Source organism: Hyperolius riggenbachi, chromosome 6, assembly GCF_040937935.1.
Source record: "Hyperolius riggenbachi isolate aHypRig1 chromosome 6, aHypRig1.pri, whole genome shotgun sequence".
Lineage (NCBI taxonomy): Eukaryota > Metazoa > Chordata > Amphibia > Anura > Hyperoliidae > Hyperolius > Hyperolius riggenbachi.
In genome coordinates, this window is record NC_090651.1 from 152,506,526 (window position 1) to 152,532,282 (window position 25,757).

Below are 25,757 nucleotides of genomic sequence, written 5' to 3' on the forward strand. Positions count from 1 at the left end.
CAAAGCATCTATAGAAGTGATTATTACCAGCACAGGACCAATAGAGAGCTAATACTGTGATAGAGGGTGGACCCTTCAGGGCCCCTCTGGCCCAAGGGCCCCGATGCGGTCGCTACCTCTGCACCCCCTATTGCTACGCCCCTGCCTGGTGTGCCTAATCCTAACCACCCCCCTGGTGGTGCCTAACCCTAAGCACCCCCCTGGAGGTGCCTAACCCTAAGCACCCCCCCTGGAGGTACCTAACCCTAAGCACCCCCCTGGTGATGCCTAACCCTAAGACCTCCCTGGTGGTGCCTAACCCTAACATTAACACTGTTACATATGTAGGTTAGCTCTTGATAAATAACGGTACTGTGTACCGTTTTTCTTTTTTTCCCTGTGCGCCATTATTATGCAGTACTAGCGATAAGCGTATCTTTTTAATGCGGCGCCATCTTTATGCATAGGCGCTGTGCGCCATTATTCACTGATCTGTGCTAACCACCCAATCACATTAGCAGAATTTTCCAATGAGATTTCCTGCTGGGTCCCCTAAACTAGACCAGCGCTAAGCTGGGTACACACTTTTTAGCAAAGGATTCTTAATAACATAGCTTAGCATATCCTTATATAACAGGCTTTACATCTAATTGTAATTGTTTACCGTTAATCAAATGAGACACAGGCATGATCCTTGCTCCATGACATGCCTATGGATCATCCTTGTACAACTCTCTTGACCCCCCCCCCCCCCAAAAAAAAACCCTACTGACATTGAGCTTGTCGGCAGCCTAATAGGGGAAGGACATCCTTTGCAGTGGAGATACTCCTACATATCTCTGGCGTTAGGATCGCCCCTTCCCCGCCTCTCCCTGTGCTCCTACCCTTCCCTCTCTGTGCCTCTTCGTGCCCCTACACCACCTCTCCCTGCCTCTCTGTGCCCCTACACCACCTCTCCCTGTCTCTGCGTGCCCCTACACCACCTCTCCCTGCCTCTCTGTGCCCCTACACCACCTCTCCCTGCCTCTCTGTGCCCCTACACCACCTCTCCATGCCTCTCTGTGCCCCTACACCACCTCTCCCTGCCTCTCTGTGCCCCTACACCACCTCTCCCTGTCTCTGCGTGCCTTTACACCACCTCTCCCTGCCTCTCTGTGCCACTACACCCACCTCTCCCTGCCCTTGCGTACCCCTACACTACCTCTCCCTGCCTCTCTGTGCCCCTACACCACCTCTCCCTGCCTCTCTGTGCCCCTACACCACCTCTCCATGCCTCTCTTTGCCCCTACACCACCTCTCCCTGCCTCTCTGTGCCCCTACACCACCTCTCCCTGCCTCTGCGTGCCCCTACACTACCTCTCCCTGCCCCTCTGTGCCCCTACACCACCTCTCCCTGCCCCTCTGTGCCCCTACACCACCTCTCCCTGCCCCTCTGTGCCCCTACACCACCTCTCCCTGCCCCTCTGTGCCCCTACACCACCTCTCCCTGCCCCTCTGTGCCCCTACACTACCTCTCCCTGCCCCTCTGTGCCCCTACACTACCTCTCCCTGCCCCTCTGTGCCCCTACACCACCTCTCCCTGCCCCTCTGTGCCCCTACACCACCTCTCCCTGCCCCTCTGTGCCCTACACCACCTCTCCCTGCCCCTCTGTGCCCCTACACTACCTCTCCCTGCCCCATTCTTAATAACATAGCTTAGCATATCCTTATATAACAGGCTTTACATCTAATTGTAATTGTTACCGTTAATCAAATGAGACACAGGCATGATCCTTGCTCCATGACATGCCTATGGATCATCCTTGTACAACTCTCTTGACCCCCCCCCCCAAAAAAAAAAAACCCTACCGACATTGAGCTTGTCGGCAGCCTAATAGGGGAAGGACATCCTTTGCAGTGGAGATACTCCTACATATCTCTGGCGTTAGGATCGCCCCTTCCCCGCCTCTCCCTGTGCTCCTACCCTTCCTCTCTGTGCCTCTTCGTGCCCCTACACCACCTCTCCCTGCCTCTCTGTGCCCCTACACCACCTCTCCCTGCCTCTCTGTGCCCCTACACCACCTCTCCATGCCTCTCTGTGCCCCTACACCACCTCTCCCTGCCTCTGTGCCCCTACACCACCTCTCCCTGTCTCTGCGTGCCCCTACACCACCTCTCCCTGCCTCTCTGTGCCCCTACACCACCTCTCCCTGCCTCTCTGTGCCCCTACACCACCTCTCCATGCCTCTCTGTGCCCCTACACCACCTCTCCCTGCCTCTCTGTGCCCCTACACCACCTCTCCCTGTCTCTGCGTGCCTTTACACCACCTCTCCCTGCCTCTCTGTGCCACTACACCACCTCTCCCTGCCCTTGCGTGCCCCTACACTACCTCTCCCTGCCTCTCTGTGCCCCTACACCACCTCTCCCTGCCTCTCTGTGCCCCTACACCACCTCTCCATGCCTCTCTTTGCCCCTACACCACCTCTCCCTGCCTCTCTGTGCCCCTACACCACCTCTCCCTGCCTCTGCGTGCCCCTACACTACCTCTCCCTGCCCCTCTGTGCCCCTACACCACCTCTCCCTGCCCCTCTGTGCCCCTACACCACCTCTCCCTGCCCCTCTGTGCCCCTACACCACCTCTCCCTGCCTCTCTGTGCCCCTACACCACCTCTCCCTGCCCCTCTGTGCCCCTACACTACCTCTCCCTGCCCCTCTGTGCCCCTACACTACCTCTCCCTGCCCCTCTGTGCCCCTACACTACCTCTCCCTGCCCCTCTGTGCCCCTACACCACCTCTCCCTGCCCCTCTGTGCCCCTACACCACCTCTCCCTGCCCCTCTGTGCCCCTACACCACCTCTCCCTGCCCCTCTGTGCCCCTACACTACCTCTCCCTGCCCCTCTGTGCCCCTACACCACCTCTCCCTGTGCTCCTTCCCTTCCTCTTTTTCTTCTTTTTTCCCTGTGCTCCATTATTATGCAGTACTAACGATATACTGTGATTTTTGAAGAGCTTTTCCCTGCGATTTGCACTTAGAAAAGTGCTTTTCTAAGCGCTTTTGCTCAGTGATGATTTTTTTCACTTGAAGTGAACTCTTTAACCTTTATGAATAAATACAATGGGCCTAATTCACAAAGCGGTGCTAACAGTTAGCACACTGCTGAAAAGCCCTTTATCATGCTTAAACTCAGTTTAGGCATGATAAGTTTAGGTGTGATAAGTTTAGGTGTGATAAGTTTAGGCATGATAAGTTTAGGCGTGATAAGTTTAGGCGTGATAAGTTTAAGCACCAACTGCGTTAGCACCGCAGTGCACAGCTGATCAAAAGTTTTGCGCTACCAAAGTCTGATGCACTTCGCATAGAGTTTAATGGCACTGCGTTGCGTGCGGGACTTTGTGCGCGATCTAAACTTATCTAAACTTAGCACGCCTAAACTTATCATGCCTAAACTTATCACACCTAAACTGTCTTTTCACCAGCGTGGTGCAATGGTTATCACGCCTAAATTCTCTAACTGGGTTAGCACCGCTTTGTGAATCGAGCCCTATGTATTTATTCATAAAAGCGTTCGGGAAATCGCTACACAAAGTGCTTCCCTATACTTTCCATTGAGCCAAAGCACTCAAAAAATTGTACAAATAGCGCGTTTGCGATTTTAGGAGATCACTACACAACCGCTTTAGCACTTGCAAAAATCCACAAACGCTCATAGTGTGAACGAGCCCTAAGGCCCCTTCCTCACCTCGCGCTGTGTGCAGGTGGCCATCACAACGCACAGTACTGCATTGCTATGCTATTCTCCACTATGTGGTTGCGATCCCATTCATTTATAATGAATGGGAATCACAGTGCATTTGCGTAAATTTGTAGGCAACCATGCCTTGCATTTCTGCAGTGAGTCACAATGCATGGAAGGAAGCATCAGACAGTGCAGTCTATGCACTTTTGATGTCCCTGCTGATCGCATAACTGTGTGCTGCTGAAAACACGATCAGCAACACACAAGTGAGGAAGGGGTCTAACTGATTTATAGGCAGAATAATCAGGGCCGGATTTGTACTGTTTACTGCCCTAGGCCAGCAATCACCGGCCGCCCCCTGACAACAGCAACACACACACACACACACACACACAACACACACACACACACACACACACACACACACACACACACACACACACACACACACACACACACACACACACACGTCTTTTTACCAGCAAAAGCAGCTTAGTTCCATAGAGTAGCCAGGGCCTCCCTAGATACAAGAAATAAGTAGCCATGTGCAGCAAGATTCAAGAGTTATGTGTCCACATGCGGTTAGATAAAACAATTACGTATACACACACATCTATAGATAACGGAATTCAGTAGTCACATGCCTTTAGATAAAATATTCAATAGAGATACGTATCCAAATAAAATGCATCCAGACAAAATAAGTAGTCAGGTGCCTCAAGAGAAAGGATATCAGACTTTTTTTCCCTATGGATGTGAAAGTGCAGCATTGCAATTTGCTTTCTAACTCACGCAATGGCAGTCCCAGTAAACAATAAGCAATATTAGTACACACATACAGTATGTCAGAATGACTGCTGCTAAACACATATGTATAGCTGTGTGCACTCAAAGTATAAAAGCACATAGTGATATAAACCATAATATCAAATCACAGTAATCAGGTATCAGGAATTCTGTATATAATATGCATCAAGGGTCTGACAGACACTGACAGAAACATCCAAGTACAGTCTAGGGAGTAATATGCAGGATGACCACAATATTTTTACATAGGAAAAAAAGTAAAAATCAGGAGGTATAAAAACAAAAGGCATGTAGATTAGATGGGTTACCGCAGTTTGAAGCCTAAGAAGTGTCCTCACGCTCAGGGCCGGATTTGTACTCTTTAACGCCCTAGGCCACTGTCACCAACCGCCCCCCTTCAATATGGGTAGCGAGATGACCCCTCCCCCTTCCCTCTAGTATAGATAGCCTGATGACCCCCCCAGTATAGGTAGCCAGATGACTCCTCCCCCTTTACCCCCGGTATAGGTAATCAGATGACTCCTCCCCTTCCCTCTAGTATAGGTAGCCAGATGACTCCCCCCTCCCCTTTCCCTCCAGTATAGGTAGCCAGACGACTCATTTCCCTTAATCCCTCCTTTTCCCACCCCCGCACCCTTCAGTATAGGTAGCCAGCTCACCTTCACACCGCAGCAGCCATCAGTGTCACTCATTTCTCTGCTCATCTCCAGTACAGAAGCTTCCTCTTCATTTTCGTCTCCAATTCTGACCAAGTCCATAGCCGCCGGCCACAATGCAAACATGCACAGAGAGCAAGGAGTCTACTGCACAGGTGGCTAGCAGCAGAGTACCGCAGTCAGGTGCTCACCTGATCTCCCTTCATTGCACTGCAAGCTTGCAAATGCTGCACTAGTTAAGCCTGCTGCTTTGGTGCCCCTGCTTCTGTGGTGCCCTAGGCCATGGCCTAGGTGGCCTTGGCTTAAATCCGGCCCTGAGAATAATTGGAAAACAATGAAACTTACCTTCACAAGTTGGTGGCTCTGGATCCCATCCATAAGAATAGCACTGAATTAATTCAGCACCTTTAAGGGAATAATTCTCCTTACAGAAGAACTGCACTACATCTCTGTCTGCATATGATGCCTTCACAGGATAAAATCCACCATTCTCCACAGGCTCCAGTTTTACACAGGATGACTCTACAACAAGGCAGGTTAGTAAAACAAATGGTGACGTTTAGTTCTGTACACACAGATTCCATTATGTTACACTATTATTCAAATTCACTAGAGTTACAATGGTGAAAGGTAAATTTCAACTAAAACTTAAAAGACAACTGAAGTGAAAGGTATATGGAGGCTGCCATATTTATTTCCTTTTAAGAAATCCTAGCTGCCTGGCTATCCTGCTGATCCTCTGCCGCTAATACTTTTCGCCATAGACCCTAAACAAGATCAGGTGTTTGTGACATTATTGTCAGATCTGACAAGATTAGCTGCATGCTTGTTTCAGGTGTTATTCAGACACTACTGTAGCCAAAGAGATCAGCAGGGCTGCCAAGCAACTGGTATTGTTTAAAAGGGAATAAATATGGCAGCCTCCATATACCTCTCACTTCAGTTGTCCTTTAAGCCTACCCAAAGCCTTTGGGAAGGCCATTAAACCGCTGACATTGGGGGTAGATAAACCATGAGATAAGTCACTTAGAGGGAATGTCCAAGCATGATACAAAAAAAAGATCTACTTACCCGGGGCTTCCTCCAGCTGCTTGCAGCCGACATGTCCCACGCTGCAGCTCCGCTCTCAGCCGCTGGCTCCTGGTCCCCTCCAGGTGCAAAGTCTAGTACTGCGCCTGTGCGAGTGCCGCTGTCAATCAAGTTCACATTGTCCGGAGTGTACTGCGCATGCGCAGTAGTTCTGTGCCTGTGCAGTACGCTCCAGACAACGTGAACTTGATTGACAGAGGTGTTCGCGCAGGCGCAGTAGAGGACTTGGCGGGGTCAGCCTCTGCACCGGAGGGGCCCGGGAGCCAGCAGCTAGAGCAGAGCTGCGGCATGGGACATAGTGGCCACCAGGGGCTGGAGGAAGTCCGGGGTAAGTACATCTTTTTTTTTTTTTAATCATGCCTGGACATTTCCTTTAAGGAAAGATAAATCATGAGTTCAGTCATTTAAGGAGAGATAAATTGTGAATTAATAAGAAAGATGAAATAATTCAACAAAAAACGTTGTTATTCAGTGCCATTTTTATGCTTCTGGATTCTGCTTCTAGGAGAGCCTATGTTCAGGCATATGTTGGCGTTTTATAAATCAATAATAATAAAATATTATTTAAAATTAATTATGCATAAACAAGGTTTTGATTTAAAAAAATGTAGCTAATCTTCAGTAGCTCATAGATCCTCAGCAACTGCTCGCGCACAGTCATTATAAAGCTCCCCCCCTTCTGTCACATGTTTAAAGTCACATAAGTCACAGGATGTGCAATGGCATTTACAGTACCAAAAGCAGCAATGGCAGAACCAATAACACACTATCTCTTCTATACCACAAAAAGGCATCCTTTGAGCATTAACCAAATTGGGGGAACATGTTTGCTATGCAACTTGGGAGTTATTTTACCTGGAGGGCATCCTACACCAAGAACCTGTAACGAAAAAAAAACTCCCCTGGGGGGTACTCACCTCGGGTGGGGGAAGCCTCCAGATCCTATTGAGGCTTCCCCCCATCCTCCTCGGCCCCACGGCGGTGGCAATAAAGCTCCCCGAACAGCAGGGATGTAAATATTTACCTCCCCGGTTCCAGCGCAGGCGCAGTATCGGCTCTCCGCACGGAGATAAGAGAAAATAGCTGATCTTCGTCGTCCGCTCTACTGCGCAGGAGCAAGTCTCCTGCGCCTGCGCAGTTCAGCGGACCCGACGGAGATCGGCTCCCCCGCTGAAGCCAGGAGAGGTAATTAAATCAGTGCTTATCAGCGGCACTTGTCAGGCTTGTCAAGAGAGGATTCCGGGGGGAGCCAGCGCTGGACTGCCTGCAGCTACAGGAGTGGGGAAGGCCTCATTGGGAGTGGCTTCCCCCTCCCGAGGTGAGTACCCCCCAGGGGAACTTTTTCTTGTTACAGGTTCTCTTAAGGGAAACAGGGCAGGCAGCGTTCTCACTGCCTGGGGACACCACCTGCAACTACATCCGAAGAAAATGAAATCTGCTGAAAGGCCTTACCTGCAGCCATTTGTAAGCCACGTGCTGCTTGGTCTGAGCTTCTACTATTTTTCACTCTACAATAATTGTCTTTAACTTTCTTTTTCTTGGGATTGTAGATGCAGGTTGTGTCCCCAGGCCGTGAGGCACTGCTTGCACTGGTCCCCCTCAGAGGCCTAGGGTGTGCCCTCCAGGTAAGGTAACACTCAAGAGAGGTTAGGAGGGTCCACGAGACAGCCTGCACAAGGCACCCCTGCCAACACATAATTGCAGTATTATGTGAAACCGATGTCTCTTTGTAGGATAGAAGAAAGAGTCACTGGTTTCAGCCCTTGATGTTTCTTGTACTGCAGATGCACTTGCACATCTTGCACCTTTAAATTTGCTGAGAGGCCTTCCCTGCAGCCATTTATAAGCCAAGTGCTATTTGGTCTGAGACTGAGCATCTATAATTTTTCAACCTTCTGTTGCATGAGTGTGAATGCGGAGATTGATTGCCCTTTCAACTGAACTGAATGTATATAAAATCTTTGCTTAAAGAGAACCTGTACTGAGTAAAAATATTTAAAATAAACACATGATGTAGCTGCAAATGAATATTACATAGTTACCTTGCCTTCAGTTCCTCTCAGAAGCTCACCATTTTCTTCTGACAATAATCCCTTCCAGTTCTGACAATATTTTGTCAGATCTGAAATATATCAGTTGTTGTCAGTAAAATATCAGTTGCTGTCAGTTATAGCTGAGAGGAAAACTGATGTACCAGGTAATGTCCATGTTTCCCTATGGCTCAAGTGGGCGATGTTACAGTTTAACTGTGTGCTGACCAGAAAGCTGTTATGGGTAAAGGCCATTTTCAAAATGGAGGACGGAAAATTCCCTTGATCACAGTGAACAAATAGGACGCGGGAAAGGAGAAAGACACTGAGGAGTAGACTACATGGAAGGTAAGTAAGACTTGTGTATGCTTATTTTGACTTTTAATTTTCAGTTCAGGTTTTCTTTAACTTAAACATCCTATTTATACATAGTTAGTTTGGTTGAAAAAAAAGACATTCGTCCATCAAGGGCAACCAGAAAAAATAAATAAATAAGAATTTGGTATCTTTCTCTTCTGCACCCGCACATATCACAGTTTACAAGTAAATTCGTGGTGCTTTTGCAATTTGCAAAATGGCTGCTATACGCTTTTTAAAGGGGATCACAGCTAGTGGAAATGGGCAGTCAATATTATTGCTCAAAGTAAGCACGCGCATGCGCGCCAGGGACAATGGGACGCAGGGCAACTTGCCTAATTTTCATGCTCTTAGAACATCATCTTCAAAAACTGACTGTTCCCTCACTGCCTAATATGTCTTTTTTCCTTGAACAGAAGGCACTGTAAGAAATTAATATGTGTTATTTACTTCACCTATGAATGGCTTATTAGTGTATTTAAGAATGATCTATCTTGATAATGATTCCGTTTATATGAAATTATTTAAGTACACAGAATGGACTGATTCTAAACGCTTGTAAACACGTGCAACTTTTCCTCCCAGCTATCGTCCAAACTTGGCCTGTTGGATGATATAGCTGGGCTTATGACTGTGATGAATGTCTAGGCGAGTGATTGATAATAGGCGATTTGCCCGATCCAACAGGAGGTTCAACTCACTTGACTGTTGGGCATGATATTGTGCAGTTGGCCACGTGTGTACAGGTTGTTTGAATGACTTGTACTTGTTTTGAATGCGGTCATATTGTGCAGTCCGCCCTTCGCTTGCGTGTGCAGTATGCAAACGAGTTGGTCGTTCAGTTTGTTGGTGCGTGGTAAATGCAAGTCATGCAATCACTTGGTCATGTGGTTGGTTATGTTGTCAGGTTGGTCATGCGGAAATGTTGTACGTGTGTACGAGCCTTTACAGGACACTTTGATTCTTTTAGATTTTAATATTTTTTTTTATATCACCATAAACAAAACAACTTACTTATACACTGTGGAATGGATGACCAGCCCGAAGGTAAACATTCAGCTGAGTTAGCAGTGCTCCCGCTGGCAGTATAATAACCCTTATTACACTGGAATTGTATCGTCTCCTTATTGCGAAAACTTGTCTTTCTTGATGTGTAAATTCCATTCTCTAGCGGTGGAGCTTCACATCTGTCTAAATACATTACACTTAAAGAATAAAATAATATAAAGGTGACAATTATGGCTTTATCCTGCTGAAAATAAATCTGTGGTGAGTGGCATACAGAAAAAAACGCCTTTTCCCAGTTTTAAAAGATGCCAATTGTCAGGCTGTGAATCACACATCTGCTAAAAGCATGAATTCAGTGAGTCTGATCCTCAGGAGCTGAATACCTGTTCTGGACCATGCGAAATGATTATAGACAGAGGATAAGCGTTACAGCCAGTGAACAGTGATCAGATTTCTCTGTTTATGGCAAGACTCCCTTGTCTGTTGCACATTGCATCTGGCATGCCATAGATAACAAGCTATCTATGATGTTCAATTTTTGAGTCTGGTAAATTGTGCAAATCATATTAATTTGGGTGCTGGGTAATGCTGTAATGTTTTGTTACCAGTCTTTTACCAGCCACTTTGCAATGGTATTTTTTTTGCTGCTGCTTCTTATTGATCTACAATCTCCCTACATGAAGCCCTTCTAATTCCTTAACCATTACCTCCATATTAACCCCTGCCACTTCACTTCCTTCCTGGTGCTTAACACCAGCCCTCCCCCTCCACAACCAAACTCAACCCCCTTTCTAAATACCTAACTCCAACCACTAAACCCTAGCTCTTGACTCCCCTCTACTAATTCCTTGCACTTACTCCCCTTAACATACGTCTACCCTTAATCTCTACCCTAGCTGCATGTAAAAGTGGTAGCTAGCACCTAAACAGGGGCATTTCTAGGTTCCTGGGAGATCTGGGGCACCCCTGGGCACCAAGAGGGAACGAGTGTGCGGCGCGCTTATAAGCGTGACCGTGTAAAGTGGGCGTGGTCATAGGTAGGGCCAAATGTACTTGAACATAGCAGTGGCGTAACTTAAATATATTCAATAGGCAGTATTTCACATGTATAAGCCCCTCACCTGGCTTCTGTCTTGTCTTCGGCTGGCTGGCCTGTGCGCTGTACTCGGCTGGTAGTAATGCTGTGCTGGCCTGGCTGGTGGTAATGCTGTGCCTGCCTGGCTGGTAGTGATGCTATGCCGGCCTGGCTGACGGTGATGCTGTGCCGGCCTGGCTGGCGGTGATGTTGAGCCGGCCTGGCTTTGTTAGGCGACTTGCTGGGGCTTTGCTGGGCTGGGCAATTTGCCTGGGGCATTTTGGGGGCTTTGCTGGGCTGGGGGCTTTACTAGGCTTTGCTTGGCTGTATTCTTTGCTGGGCTGGGACCAGGAGGCTTTGCTAGGCTGGGGGGTTTGCTTTTCTGAGGGCTCTGCTTTGCTGGGCTGGGGCCCTGGGGCTTTGCTTGGCTGTAGATAGGTAGCTTCCCCCAGCATAGGTTAGATAGGTAGCTTCCCCCAGCATAGGTTACATAGGCAGCTTCCCTTAGTATAGATTATATAGGCAGCTTCCCTTAGTATAGATTATATAGGCAGCTTCCCCCAGTGTAGGTTAGATAGGCAGCTTCCCCCATTAAAGATTATATAGGCAGCTTCCCCCAGTAAAGATTATATAGGAAGCTTTCCCCAGTATAGATTATATACGTAGGTTCCCCCAGCGTAGGTTAGATAGGTAGGTTCCCCCAGCGTAGGTTAGATAGTTAATTTCCTTGCTATGTACTAATTTAATTCATTTTTGGTCAGCCGCTCCCACTTAACAGCTTTGCTTTTGGTGTATATGCAGAGCCTCTGTTTGGGTTCAAGGTGCGTTTGCAGTCTCTGGGGGGGCTCAGCGCATCTCTGATCGGAGGCCATTCGGAGGCAGCCTGGTGATGCGCTGATCCCACTTTTTGCGCAATTTTCAATTTTCAATTTTACTTGGTAGCGTGCCCAGGCTATGCATATGCATAGGTAGGATTTAGTTAGTGTTAGGTCCCCTCCCATGGAGGATTGACTTCTTCGCAGTGGGAGGGACGAGTACTTAACAAGTTGCATGCAAGCTGTTACAGGAAACCAACATCCTCCAGCGGTAGACAGGTCATGTGTATGCTCAGTGTGTATTTTATCCCATAAGTGGGGCTTGCACTCTTTTGCAGGTAGGCACTCATCTGTTTTTAAATAAAAAAAGCGCTGTTCATTTCCTTGCTATGTACTAATTTAATTCATTTTTGGTCAGCCGCTCCCACTTAACAGCTTTGCTTTTGGTGTATATGCAGAGCCTCTGTTTGGGTTCAAGGTGCGTTTGCAGTCTCTGAGGGGGGGGGGGGGGGGGCTCAGCACATCTCTGATCGGAGGCCATTCGGAGGCGGCCTGGTGATGCGCTGATCCCACTTTTTGTGCAATTTTCAATTTTACTTGGTAGCGCGCCCAGGCTATGCATATGCATAGGTAGGATTTAGTTAGTGTTAGGTCCCCTCCCATGGAGGATTGACTTCTTTGCAGTGGGAGGGATGAGTACTTAACAAGTTGCATGCAAGCTGTTACAGGAAACCAACATCCTCCAGTGGTAGACAGGTCTTGTGTATGCTCAGTGTGTATTTTATCCCATAAGTGGGGCTTGCACTCTTTTGCAGGTAGGCACTCATCTGTTTTTAAGTAGAGCGCTGTTCATTTCCTTGCTATGTACTAGATAGGTAGGTTCCCCCAGCGTAGGTTAGATAGGTAGGTTCCCCCAGTATAGATTAGATAGGTAGGTTCCCCCAGTATAGATTAGATAGGTAGGTTCCCCCAGTATAGATTAGATAGGTAGGTTCCCTCAGTATAGGTTAGATAGGCAGCTTCCCTCAGTATAGGTTAGATAGGTAGGTTCCTCCAGTGGAGATTAGATAGGTAGGTTCCCCCCCACGTAGATTAGATAGGTAGGTTCCCCCAGTATAGATTAGATAGATAGGTTCCCTCAGTATAGGTTAGATAGGCAGTGTCCCCCAGTATAGATTAGATAGGTAGGTTCCCCCAGTATAGATTAGAAAGGTAGGTTCCCCCAGCATAGATTAGATAGGCAGCTTCCCCTAGTGTAGGAGGGGGCACTAGGCGAAGCCCGGGGGGGGGGGGGAGCGGGCAGTTAAAAACTCACCTGTATTCAGATCGCCGCACGCAGACACAGCTTCCATGTGCTTCCGACTTCCTCCCCGCGGAGTCCCTCGCATTGGTAACAGTCCCCCCCGTGATGTCATTAACCAAGACGTCAGAAGCACATGGAAGCTGTGCCTGCGGCAATCTGAAGACAGGTGAGTGAGTTTTTAACTGCCCGTTTTTTTTCTTCTGGAATTGCAGGCAGCACTCTTTTCCTTATATTTTTGCTATACATGCCTGAAAATGTAATCTCTTCTTCTACAGTGAAAGGAAAAGTCACAAACAGATCTTTAAGCAAGTTGAATTTTACTGTTGTATGATTATGACTGCTTTTTGCTGTCAGAAAATCTCCTACTGTGGGTCCCAAAACTAACTATTTTCATAACACAATAAGATGATGTATGTACTATATTTCCTGGCCTATCACTAGTTAACATCCTACCTAATAAAAGGCAAGTGTCCCTGCGTCCCATGTCCGTCCGTCAGTGCTTTTTGTGCACTGCGCATGTGCAAGGACGCAGAGACACTGCCGAGAGCCGGAGGAGGATGGGGCCAGAAGAGGCGGGCGTGTGTGCGTCTCGCGCGCACAGCATTAGGGACAGACCTAGCTGGGAATACATGTTTCGTTTTTGCCTTCGTTTTAGCCTTCGATTCGTTCGGTAAACGAATCGAGTGTTGAAAACGTATGTGAAAATAGTCATAATCTCATTATAGTTTCGATTAATAGACCCCAAAAACGAACGACTAGTGATCGAACATGTTTGATATTATCTCTCTTTATCCATCTAATCGAGCCATTGGTAGGCTTGATGGCTGTTCAGATCGATTATATATTCGTTTATGCCGTCCGTCCCTGTACTACATTTCGTTTCTTTGCAGCCTTCGATCATTGGAAAAACGAAACCATCAGAATAAAAAAAAAACGAAACCGTGGGTGGTGATATTAACGGTACGATCGATTATTTCGGGATCGAAAAGGACAAAAGGCACAATCGAAACGAAGGTTTAAACGAAGGCAAAAACGAAACGTGTATTCCCAGCATTAGTCAGTAGTTATTTTATAGGAAATCAGAAATGGTGCCTCCATATTTCACCCACTACAGATTGCCATTCCCCCCCCCCCCCCCCCAAAAAAAAAAACATTTTTCTTTTCCAATCAGGTGTATTTACTGTATGAATTTTGGCAAACACACTGTATGCAATATAAAGCTATGCAGCTGTCAATCACATGCCACCTCCACTGTGCTCAATTGTTGAAAGAATGGCCTTTCCCTACCAATGTTTGATAGAATGTTTAAAATTCAATCAATTGGAACTTTATTTTTAAACAGATTATTTTTTGAGTCAATTTTTTTTGTCAAGGAAACCATGGGTTGCCATTTTTGCTATTCTATATATCCTCATTACAAGGCTCTTAGGCCTCCTTCACATCATTTTGCACGGATCTGCGCTGCTATGCGCTGCTGATCCCATTCACGACAGTGAATGGGTCTCAACGCTGCGATTCCCTAAAAAATGCATGCAGCAGTTGACATTGCATCGCAGTGCTGCGCAGCGCATATGATGGGAACAGCAGAAGAGAAGTGCTGTCTATGCACTTCTGCCGTTCTTGCATGTCACACACTATGCGCGCTGCTGAAATGCGCATGGCAGCGCCAGTGGGAACGATGCCTAAGGCACAGTACTGTAACCAAAAGATGTATGGGGCCAGGCACTGCTGCGAAGGAAAGGTATGAATACAAATATATAAAGAACAACAAAAAAAATAGTTTTCCTTAAAATAAATAAATAAATAAATTCAGTTTTTGTTGGAAAAAGGCTTTTGAATTGCCTTGAGGAAGTGTAGGTTGGAGGGTGATGTCATCAATGCAAATATGAGCTCATTAGCTTCACAATGATTTTACCATAGTTATTTTTTTCCTTACGCGCAATTAAAGTTTACATTTAAAGTGACTGTACACTTTAACAAAATGGAAATAAAATAGGGTGCCTCCCTTCACCAACTTCCCTCTTCCACATGTCTGGTGATTCACAAAGAATTTGGGAGTAACAGAATGAGTTAAGTTGGTTTATGTGTCATTTGGTCTTCCTGCTTTTGCTTTATAAGGCGCGATCAAATGCTCAAAGGCACTCAGGTGAATAAGTAATTTATTCATGTAATGTAAAACCACATCACTCACACTGTCCAGTGATGTTAATCCACTCCGCATCCAGTGACGGATCCTGCTAGCACATAAACCTCTATCACCCTCATGCGATTTTTGGGGGGGCACTGGATGTGGAGAAAGGCCATTGGTCTTTTTTACACTGGGCCATTGGTCATTTTTACACTGGGACAAAGCACCTCTCTAATGTTGAAAGCCATGTAGATTGGTTGGCTTCACAGGTGGAGGGGCAACACAGTTGCTAAAAATGTTTTCTTTTTGTCATACAGGAAAAAAAATGTCAAAAATAGATGCTTGTACCAGATATTTGATGACATTCTGGAGGGGGAGTCCAGGAACCAGAAGAACATTGAGTCTCTTCAGCTTGATGTCCAGTTTTGGTTGTATATCCATCAAAGCACTTATACTGGGCTGTCTCCAATGTTTTATAGGTTTCCTTTACATTATGCACAATTCCATTAATCAGAGAAGGCTGGGTACATTTTTCTAGCAATTTAAAAAGGAAAAAAGATTGTTTAGGTGCATTTGTGAAGATGACTTTCATGAAAGCACAGAGGCATTAGGTACTACAGTTACAACACACGATGATCCTATCAGAAGAAGATAGTGGCGCCAGTTCTTATAGCTCATACACACACTACAGAAAATGTGGTCAAGAAAATAATTCTTCAAAGCCTCAGCTGAGGATATATTGTGTGTACAGGTATCCCACAACATTGTGCAGCAATCCAGTATGTCAGTTCTCTAATGCCTAGTACACACCATGCCATTTGCCATCAGATAGATGGGTCGAATAGATAATTTCCAACAGGTCCAATCTGATTTCTGATCGTTTTCTGATTGATTTGTATAGAAGTGATCAGAAAAACAATCGGAAATCAGATTGGATCTTTTGGAAATTATCTATCAACCCATCTATTTGACAGGAAATTGCATGGTGTGTACCAAACATAAAAGACACAGACAAACAAGAGCATTGTTTTTTTTAACTAACTCCAATCACTAAGTTGCTAACTTGTGCACGACCCTATTATCTCTGTAGAAAAGTACATGTCTGGCTTTAGTGGAGAGGTGTGTAAGTACAGGGCAGTGCCACCTAAATGATTGAGCAAAGATAGGGGTAGCACACATTGAGCATGTGTACAAGCCTTTACAGTTGTCCCATATGTATGTTTACTATGTTTTAATTTGACCCATTGGGCAGTTCTTTGTTTTCCTTTGGATTGGGATGATGCTGTGTCTTGGAATCATTTCAATGAAAGAAATAGAGCTTTGTAAGTGTAATACATTAATTAAATGCCAGGAAGCATTGCCACTTCATACATACAACATACATGACAAAGACATGTTGATAGGTGTAGGAAGGTATTCATGTAAACATATATTGGTTTATATATGCAAGTGTAAAATACTTTTCTCAATAAAGATGGTCAATGAAATGCAAATAATTGCATGCAAACTGAGTGCAGCTTGGAATTAAGCCAATCGATTGCACTTCCTGCAGCTTTTGAGCCAATTCTAGTTTGCATATAATTTACATGAAATCTGCATGCAAGTCAGAATCCTCTGCATCTCAATGACCCAGTGTCAATGAGCCCAGCATAGTATCAAAGACCCACTCAAGGGCGTTTTAGCCTCCTGCAGCATGGCCCCTGTAACTCGTGGGAGCTCCAATGGCACTCTTGCTGGCTGCTAACCCCACCCCCTGAACCCCGCGCCTGTGCAACGGGGTCTGCCTGGATCCTGGAGGAAAGTTGAGCTGTCAGTGACAGCGCAAGCTCCCCCCCCCATTAACTGCCTGCTCGTGTAGGAGAGCTGGGCTGTGATTACGGAGGGGAGAGAGAAGTGCTCTGTGTGTGCCGCTGTAAGCCTGGCACACTGACAAGTGAATAGATGGAATTCCTGGCAGTCCTACCACCCACTACAACCAGGGAGAGGTAAGTCTATGTCACCCACTATCTGCCACTACTGTTCACCCACTACCTGCACTGCCTGTCATCTAACCACTATCTGGTTGAACTCGATGGACGTATTTCTTTTTTTTCAACCAAAAATCACTATGTAACCCACTATCTTCCATTACCTGTCACTACTTCTCACAACCTGCTTTCCATGACACTGCCCACAATCCACGATGTGCCACTACCTATCACCTAATGTCACCCATTACCTGGGGGGAGGGGTTGCAGAGTGCTTTGCTTGGGGTGCCAAACAGGTCACAACAGGCTCTGCATTGACATTCACAGTTCATGAAGCTTTGTTCTCACAGGAAAGATGTATTTAGTTGTCACGGACGGTTGCGGGGCCGCAGGCGCGTCCTGGAACCGCCCGTGAAGAAAAGAACGATCGCACTCGATTCCCTGCATCGATTGCGCTTTAGATCAATAGAACCAAGATTTGATGTGTAGTATCCCTCTGCCTAGGAACAGCTGGGGGATCTGTCTTAGCTGAAGTGAAAGCCTGGGGGGGAGGTGTTAATTAGCTTGGACATATTCCTGTGGAAGGCACAATTCCCCTTTCTGTTCTGGGAACCAGGTGACACCTAGCTGATCTCATGTAGATGTTAATTAACCAAAGGGTAATCAGGATGCCTAGGTGCAGCCAGGCAGGCTACGAATCCTCGGGAGGTCTTGACACCTTGCTCTCTGGTAAAGATCAAAGGGAAGTCAGCTGTTAGCAGCTAGAACACATCCTGAATAACCTGAGTCTCATAGCATAATCCATAACTTCCCAGATCTGTCATATTTCTGGGGTTCCTGAGATGGCAGCTTCGCCAAACGTGAGGGAAGTGTAGCATGAGTCCCGATGCTGGTTCTGAGGAAGTTTCAGAACATTCTGCGGTAAGGACTGCCAGTTAGGCAGTTTGAAAGTGCCCTGATGATACCACAGGGGTCCCACCCCTCATGTCTGGTATCAGGGCGCTGGGTAAATCGAGACAGACCTGAAAATGTTAATAAATCTGCCCTGACCTGTACGGTTCTGTGAGATAGAGCCCATATATGGGTAGATATGATTTCTGGTCTCCAGGACAAGGGGAGGGCTCATCTCATCTTCTAAGGGGGTGTGTGGCTCCCCGCCCTCACTCCCTCCTACTGAATCAGGGGCATAAGAATGGCAGAGGACCCAAACTCAGTGTCCTCCACCCTGAAAACATCTTGAACTCATCGGTGCCAGCTTGAGGATATGCTGGCATCCACCTGGTCTGAACTCTGAACTTTGATTGAAACCCAGAACTCTGATTTTTCCCACAAAAAGGACATCTTTCCAGGAACTAAGTATTTATCTCCCTTCTTTTATTTTTTATACTGGCTATTACTGTTTTAATAATTGTTGATTTTAATAATTGTCTGTATATATTAATTATTTATATTGCTGTGAATAAAAGACTTCCTCCAAGTCATTCACTGTTCCGCTACCCTGCTTATCAGCACATACAGAACTGATCCCGGGTCTCTGAAGATACGCTACTGTTTGTTTGTTGTTGGCTAGACAGAATACCGTGTGTTTAACCGTTTTATTCGCAGGACTAGTCAGTCAGTAAATCGGGTCCACTGGCCCATACCAGTGGTGGTGGCAGATACCGTGGAATCGTGTGTACGTTGTAATTACCCGTGTCTCACAGGCTCCCTTCTGGGTTGTCTGCGGCTAATTCTTAACGGTTCCTGCGCATTGACTGCGACCAGAGTTCGCACGATCTGTGCGCTGGCACCGTTTAGAAGGCTAAGTGCGGTCAGCCACTAGGGCTCCTGTGACAGTGTTGCCAGTTGTGAAATGTCATCCTGGTGGCTGGGGATGTGTGGTTGGGAAAGAAACGTTCATTCAGAGTTATGATTCAGAGCACATGTAAACTTACTGTAACATACTGGGGAAGGTTGCCATCCCTCTGGTGTGCAGGTGATCTGTTCTTCTTGCTTTCCAGAATGAAAGGTATACCCAGCAGAACAAACCATAGACAGTGTCTTCCCTTCTTTCATGGGGAAGTAAAACTTGGTGAAAGTGTAAAAGTACTGGGCAATTTTTCCATTTTCAACGTTAGGAAGGTCACACAAGGTCCCTGCAGTGACAGTTCAAACATTTAGCTATAGATCAATATAAAAATGGAAAAGCTTTCAATCAATTGGAAGATCAGCAGTAAACAACTAACATAACTAATTTATAGATCTAGTGCCATAGAAAAAAGGTAATGAAAACAACAGTTGATTACAGAACAATTGTAACAGTGGCTAAGAGTGTGAAGCAGTCTTAAAGAGGAACTCCAATAAAAATAATTTAATAAAAAAAGTGCTTCATTTTTACAATAATTATGTATAAATGATTTAGTGAGTGTTAGCCCATGGTAAAACCTTTCCTCTCCCTGATTTACATTCTGACATTTATAACATGGTGAAATTTTTACTGCTGGCAGGTGATGTCAGTGGTAGTAGCTGCTGCTTGCTTCTTTGGCAGTTGGAAACAGCTGTAAACAGCTATCTCCCACAATGCAACAAGGTTCACAGACAGGAAACTGCCAGGACCATGGTCCTCACAGTTTCCTGTGGGAGGGTTTTCACCACAATATCAGCCATACAGAGCCCCCTGATGATCCGTTTGTGAAAAGGAATAGATTTCTCATGTAAAAGGGGGTATCAGCTACTGATTGGGATGAAGTTCAATTCTTGGTTACGATTTCTCTTTAACTTTGTCTTAGAGAGACTTGGTGAACAACCTTCTCGAGGCAGAGCAGCAGTTGGGCCATATTCTTGTGGGCCCTTTCACATAAATAGTTGACAGCAGTACACTTAAAGCTAATGGGAACCCATATTTAAATAAAAAAAAGTCAGATACTCACCTAAGGAGAGGGAGGGCTCAGTCCTAATGAGCCTTCCCTCTCCTCTCCCGGTGCCCTCGGTGCTGCGCTGGCTCCCCCGTTCACATCCCCCGCCGAGGGGACTTCGGAAGTCTTCAGGAGCCGAGTCCTCCCAAAGACAGGCGGCTCCATACTGTGCACGCGCGAGTGCATCATAGTGGGCACTCGCACGTGCGCAGTGTAGAACGGCCCGTCTTCGGGAGCACTCAGGCTCACAAAGCATTTCCGAAGCCTCCCTTCGGCTGGGAAACAGCTGTATTTGACCGAAACGGTCGAATATCGCTTCAGGGGAGCCAGTGAGACAGCGGGGACCGGAAGAGGAGAGGGGATGCTTTATGGCAGGGCTTTTCAACCTGTGGTACGCGTACCACCGGTGGTACTTTGCTGTTGGCCAGGGGGTACACACCAGGTTTGCCTGCCACTTTTTTGCCCGCATGCCACTTGTCCTGTCCTGCCTCCACAAAGTTTGGCTCCTCCTCCCTTGCTCCTTGCTGTGCTGCTCTGCGGCATACTTCAGACCTCAGATCAGTGGGGAAGAGACAGCCAGGCAAATGGTGCACAGTAATGGTGCAGATACAGAAATGATGATATAAAGATCTAAAGCAGGATCTCAAATGATGACAAAGAACTAATGTCCTAGAACTGTGGTGGGAACTTGCCCTCCTTTGTTCTCTTCTTCCTGGGCTTGTATATAAAAAAGTACAGCCCATTTATGGAAGGTGTGCTCTCTTTTTTTGTAGAAAAGCGGGGGTCACTTACCTGTATGACTCTTACCTATTGACCTTAGAATTATCTGTTTCTGGCACAGCGTGATCCAGAATGCAGTCCAACGGACCGCAAGAGATGAAATAAGTAAGATAAGAGGTACATGAAACGTTGCAGAAAATAAGAAATCAGATAATACTTTTATGCAAGGAATGCTATGTCATTTATATTGCACATAGTACACAATACTGTTCATATAACTGTTTATAATGAGCATGGCAGATGATAAAATATAGTACATAGTGCTACCAAGATACTTGGAATAACTTACCTCCTCCTGCAGCTTCAGAAGCATTACATCAGAGGGACGGCAAATAATAGTGCCTTTACCTTTAAGCCAGACATAGCGGGAGGTAGTGTTGCAGCCAGCACAGTCCTGTGTGTATCCAGCCTTGTAAGAGGAGGCGAGGAGAGCTCAGCCATGAGGAGATCTCTGCTTTGTCCAGAGCAGGGATTGGAGAGCAGTCACTGCACACACTTCCTGGTCTGATGGCTGTGCGTTCCAAGCTGGAATGCACTCTAAGCCATGTGCTTCAGAGCCTTTCACTGTGAGACAGGTGAGTGGAATCACACTGAGCACTCAGCAGCACTGAATACCCAGCAGGAGAGGCTGAACTATGCCTCACATAATGGAGCCTGAGCAGTCAGCAGACAGAGCAAGAGATACAGGTGAGAGGGATCACACTGAACACTCAGCAGCACCAAACACCCAGCAGGAGAAGCTGAACTATGCACCACTAACCTGTGCAACTGCAGACAGCAGACAGGAAGGGAAAAAAAGGTGAGAAGGATCACACTGTGCTCTGCAATCGTATTTAAGTCATGCAGAGCAGCCATAAAGAGGGGGGAAAGATCATTTAGATCAGGCTCCCACCATCACCCCAGATATAAGGTCCCTGAATAATTTGACATTAGGGGCCTGATTCACAAAGCGGTGCAAAGTGTTTGCACGCGAGTGAAAACCCCTTTATCACGCCTAAACTCAGTTTAGGCATGATAAGAAGAAACTCGCGCGAATTTTCCGCACGCATCACCCGGCGCTTCGCGCGAAGCTCCCATTAAGCCCTATGGGACTTTGCGCGAGTTAGAGCACAAAGTCTTTTAGGCGTGATAACTGAGTTATCACCGCTTTGTGAATCAGGCCCTTAGTCATGACAACAGGGCTGCGACCAGGAGAGGCTGAACCTGGCCGGAACGCCGCAGGAATGTCGGCGAGGTAAGAGTAAAATAAAAATAAATAGCGATGAAACACTAAGGAACCTGTTCGGAGGTGAGGACAAAAATGAGAATGCTGCTCGCTAGGGGTCACTTTCTTTTATAGCTAAGGTCCTGTTAATTGGTAGGGGTGGGGCTTAACCCATATGTATGCTGCCATGGAGGCATATGGAAAAAGACATCACTGCTCACTTCCTGTATTTTGAAGTATACACGCCGTCACCGTGCACCGTTTTCCTGACTGTTACTTCTCTGAGGCTGGCTTACCGATGATCTGAGGTGTGAACTATTCCGCAGAGCAGCACAGCAAGGAGTGAGCAAGGGGGGAGGCGAACTTTGTGGTTAGTCACTGACTAGCTCTCAGCTCTCTGATGGTGGGACTAGGCTACCTATATAATTATGCGGGGGGGGGGGGGGGGGAGCGAGCACTGTAATAACAGTGCAGGAGATTTGGGCGCAGCCGGCGCCATCATAGGCCGAAATAAGAATTACGGCTATAGTACGGTGACCATACGTCCCGCTTTACCCGGGACGTGTGCCGCCTTCGGGGGGCGCTGTCCCAGGCTGCATGAGGTCCTGGGAAACGTCCCGCTTTCAGAAGCGGGACGTCTCAGCCTCGGGACTCTGGTCACCGTACATGAACTAGCCGTAGCGTCTCATAGACGCTGTGCTAGTTCATGCCCCGCTCCAGCAGCCTGCATTGTGCTCCGGCAGGCACAGGCAGAGCGGGGCTACGGGAAGATGGCGTCTGGAGGCGGAGCCCTGTACTGGAGACTATTTGTGTCTCCAGTACAGGGCTCCGCCTCCGGACGCCATCTTGCCGTAGCCCCGCTCTGCCTCTAAGAGGAGAGCGGGAGATTGAAGGAGGATCGTCCGGTGGAGCTGCACACACACCAGAGGCCGGCTGTGTGAGGGGACTTCTTTCAGGTGAGTACATGCTTTTTTTTTTTCCAGGTGAAATGTGCCCCCATTGCGTTTTTGTGCTGACATGTTTGCCCCCATTGCGTTTTTGTACTGACATGTTTTCCCCCATTGCGTTTTTGTGCTGACATATTTGCCCCCATTGCGTTTAATTTGTGTTGACATGTTTGCCCCCATTGCGTTTTTGTGCTGACATATTTGCCCCCATTGCGTTTAATTTGTGCTGACATGTTTGCCCCCATTGCGTTTTTGTGCTGACATGTTTGCCCCCATTGCGTTTTTGTGCTGACATATTTGCCCCCATTGCGTTTAATGTGTGCTGACATGTTTGCCCCCATTGCGTTTTTGTGCTGACATATTTGCCCCCATTGCGTTTAATTTGTGCTGACATGTTTGCCCCCATTGCGTTTTTGTGCTGACATGTTTGCCCCCATTGCGTGTAATTTGTGCTGACATGTTTGCCCCCATTGCATTTAATTTGTGCTGGCATGTTTGCCCCCATTGCGTTTTTGTGCTGACATGTTTGCCCCCATTGCGTTTATTTTGTGCTGACATGTTGCCCTTCAATGCGTTTATTTTGTACTGACATGTTTGCCCGCAATGCGTTTATTTTGTACTGACATGTTTTCCCGCAATGCGTTTATTTTGTGCTGACATGTTTGCCCGCAATGCGTTTATTTTGTGCTGACATGTTTGACCCCATTGCGTTCATTTTGTAATGAAATGTTGCCCGCAATGCTTTTATTTTGTGTTGACATGTTTTCCCCCATTGCGTTCATTTTGTGCTGATATATTGCCCGCAATGCGTTTATTTTGTGCTGAATTAAATGTTGCCCGAAATGCGTTTATTTTGTGCTGACATGTTGCCCATTGCGTTTATTTTGTGTGCTCCGGGGTAACTGTTACTGCATTTATTATTTAATGGTCATAGTTGGCTATGTTTGCTGCTTTGGGGTTACTGTATACTATTAAATAGCATCACACAGTTTCTGCACACCCATGATGCGAATCCTCGTTTGACCACATCACGGCGTAAACACTGCTTTCTCATGCCTCGCTGTTACATCATTAGGTTAGCTCCGCCCATAGAATGTCATGGCCACGCCCACTTTTCGGCGCGGCGCGGGCACCACGTTAATTGGCGCAGCAGTCCACCATTTTTTGGCGCGGCCCCCCCGCCACCCTGTCCCAGGTTGAGCCTACAAAAATCTGGTCACTCTATATAGCTATAGCGGCGTATACAATATATACTCTATATAGCTATAGTGGCGCACAGTCAGTAACTTCCGCGCCATCAGAAGACAGTGCTGAAGTTGTTTTTAAAACACTGCAATTCGGCTTTCAGCAATTGCCGTATACCAGCTGTATCCTGCGCCCAATCTCCCGGCGGGCAGTTCCTATGTATGCGGGGGAGGGGAAAGAAAGGAACTACCTATATTGGCAATCTAATTGTAGTCGTTTTCCCCACCAATGTCTCCCACTTTTCCCCTTCCATATGTCCTCTTATTTTCTTAAAGTGTACCTGTATTAAAAAAAAGTTCCCCGAGGGGTACTTACCTCAGGGAAGGGGAAGCCTTTGTATCCTAAAGAGGTTTCCTCCTTCCTCCACAGTAGAAGAGATCCAGTTCTGGGAGCCCCAAAGTTCTCCTTGTTATTGTGTGCGCATGCGCAGTAGAATTTGTTTTCCTTGACTGCAGTGCTTGAGTTTAGGTCTTCTTTAAAGGGATACTGTAGGGGGGTCGGGGGAAAATGAGTTGAAGTTATCCGGGACTTCTAATGGTCCTGTGCAGACACCCAGTGCCCGCGCAGCCACTCATAGATTTTCCGGCCCCACCTCTGGTTCACTTCTGGAATTTCAGACTTTAAAGTCTGAAAACCACTGCGCCTGTGTTGCCGTGTCCTTGCTTCCCCTGATGTCACCAGGAGCGCACGGCGCAGGCACAGACCATACTGGGCCTGCGCAGTACGCTCCTGGTGCCATCAGCGGGAGTGAGGACACGGCAATGCAGGCGCAGTGGTTTTCAGACTTTAAAGTCTGAAATTTTAGAAGTGAACCAGAGGCGGGGCCGGAAAATCGGTGAGTGGCTGCGCAGGCACTGGGTGTCTGCACAGGACCATTAGAAGCCCCGGGTAACTTCAACTCATTTTCCCCCGACCCCCCTACAGTATCCCTTTAAAGAAGACCTAAACTCAAGCACTGCAGTCAAGGAAAACAAATTCTACTGCGCATGCGCACACACCGACAAGGAGAACTTTGGGGCTCCCAGAACTGGATCTCTTCTACTGTGGAGGAAGGGGGAAACCTCTTTAGGTAAGTGTCAGCTTGTTTGATTCTTAGGCTGCAAAAGAATTACTTTTAAGTGAGAAGAATACGGTGGCTGCTAAATTAATTTCATTTTAAACTATATAAGTTGACGCAGCCCTGCTGATCTGTCTCTGCAAAAGTGTCTGAATCACACCAGAAACAAGCATGCAGCTAACCTTGTCAGATCTGACAATAATGTCAGAAACACCTGATCTGCATGTGCTTGTTCAGGAGCTGTGGCTAAAAGTATTAGAGGCAGAGGATCAGCATGATAGCCAGGTAACTGGCATTGCTTAAAAGGAAATAAATATGGCAGCCTCAATATGCCTCTCACTTAATTTCTCCTTTAATTACTCACTTTTTTTCACTGTAGTGGTCCTTTAAACAGTTGAAAAATGACAGTTTAAATAAGACAGTTAGAAAAGGGCAGTTGAAATTTGGCAGTTGGAAAATGACAGTTGGAAAATGGCAGTTGGAAAATGACAGTTAAAATTTGACAGTTGGAAAATGGCAGTTAAAAGTTGAACTGTCATTTTCCAACTGCCATTTTCCAACTGTCAAATTTTAACTGTCATTTTCCACCTGTCATTTTCCAACTGCCATTTTCTCAACTCATTTAACAACTGCTAAATTTTAACTGTTGTTTTTCAACTGTCATTTTCCAACAGCCAAATCTCAACTGTCATTTTCCA

At 46.7% G+C, this 25,757-nt stretch overlaps 1 protein-coding gene across 1 annotated transcript in view; it reads right to left on the reverse strand.

Moving 5' to 3' along the window:
- Window positions 1–25,757, reverse strand: part of LOC137522079 (coagulation factor XIII B chain-like) — a 97,450-nt gene that overhangs the window by 46,907 nt on the left and 24,786 nt on the right. Inside the window, exons 2-5 of the mRNA XM_068242105.1 lie at window positions 18,867–19,067; window positions 15,314–15,499; window positions 9,651–9,827; window positions 5,506–5,682 (exon numbers count right to left, since the gene is read on the reverse strand). Of these exons, the coding sequence (XP_068098206.1) occupies window positions 5,506–5,682; window positions 9,651–9,827; window positions 15,314–15,499; window positions 18,867–19,067 (741 nt within the window). The remainder of the gene's footprint in view (window positions 1–5,505; window positions 5,683–9,650; window positions 9,828–15,313; window positions 15,500–18,866; window positions 19,068–25,757) is intronic.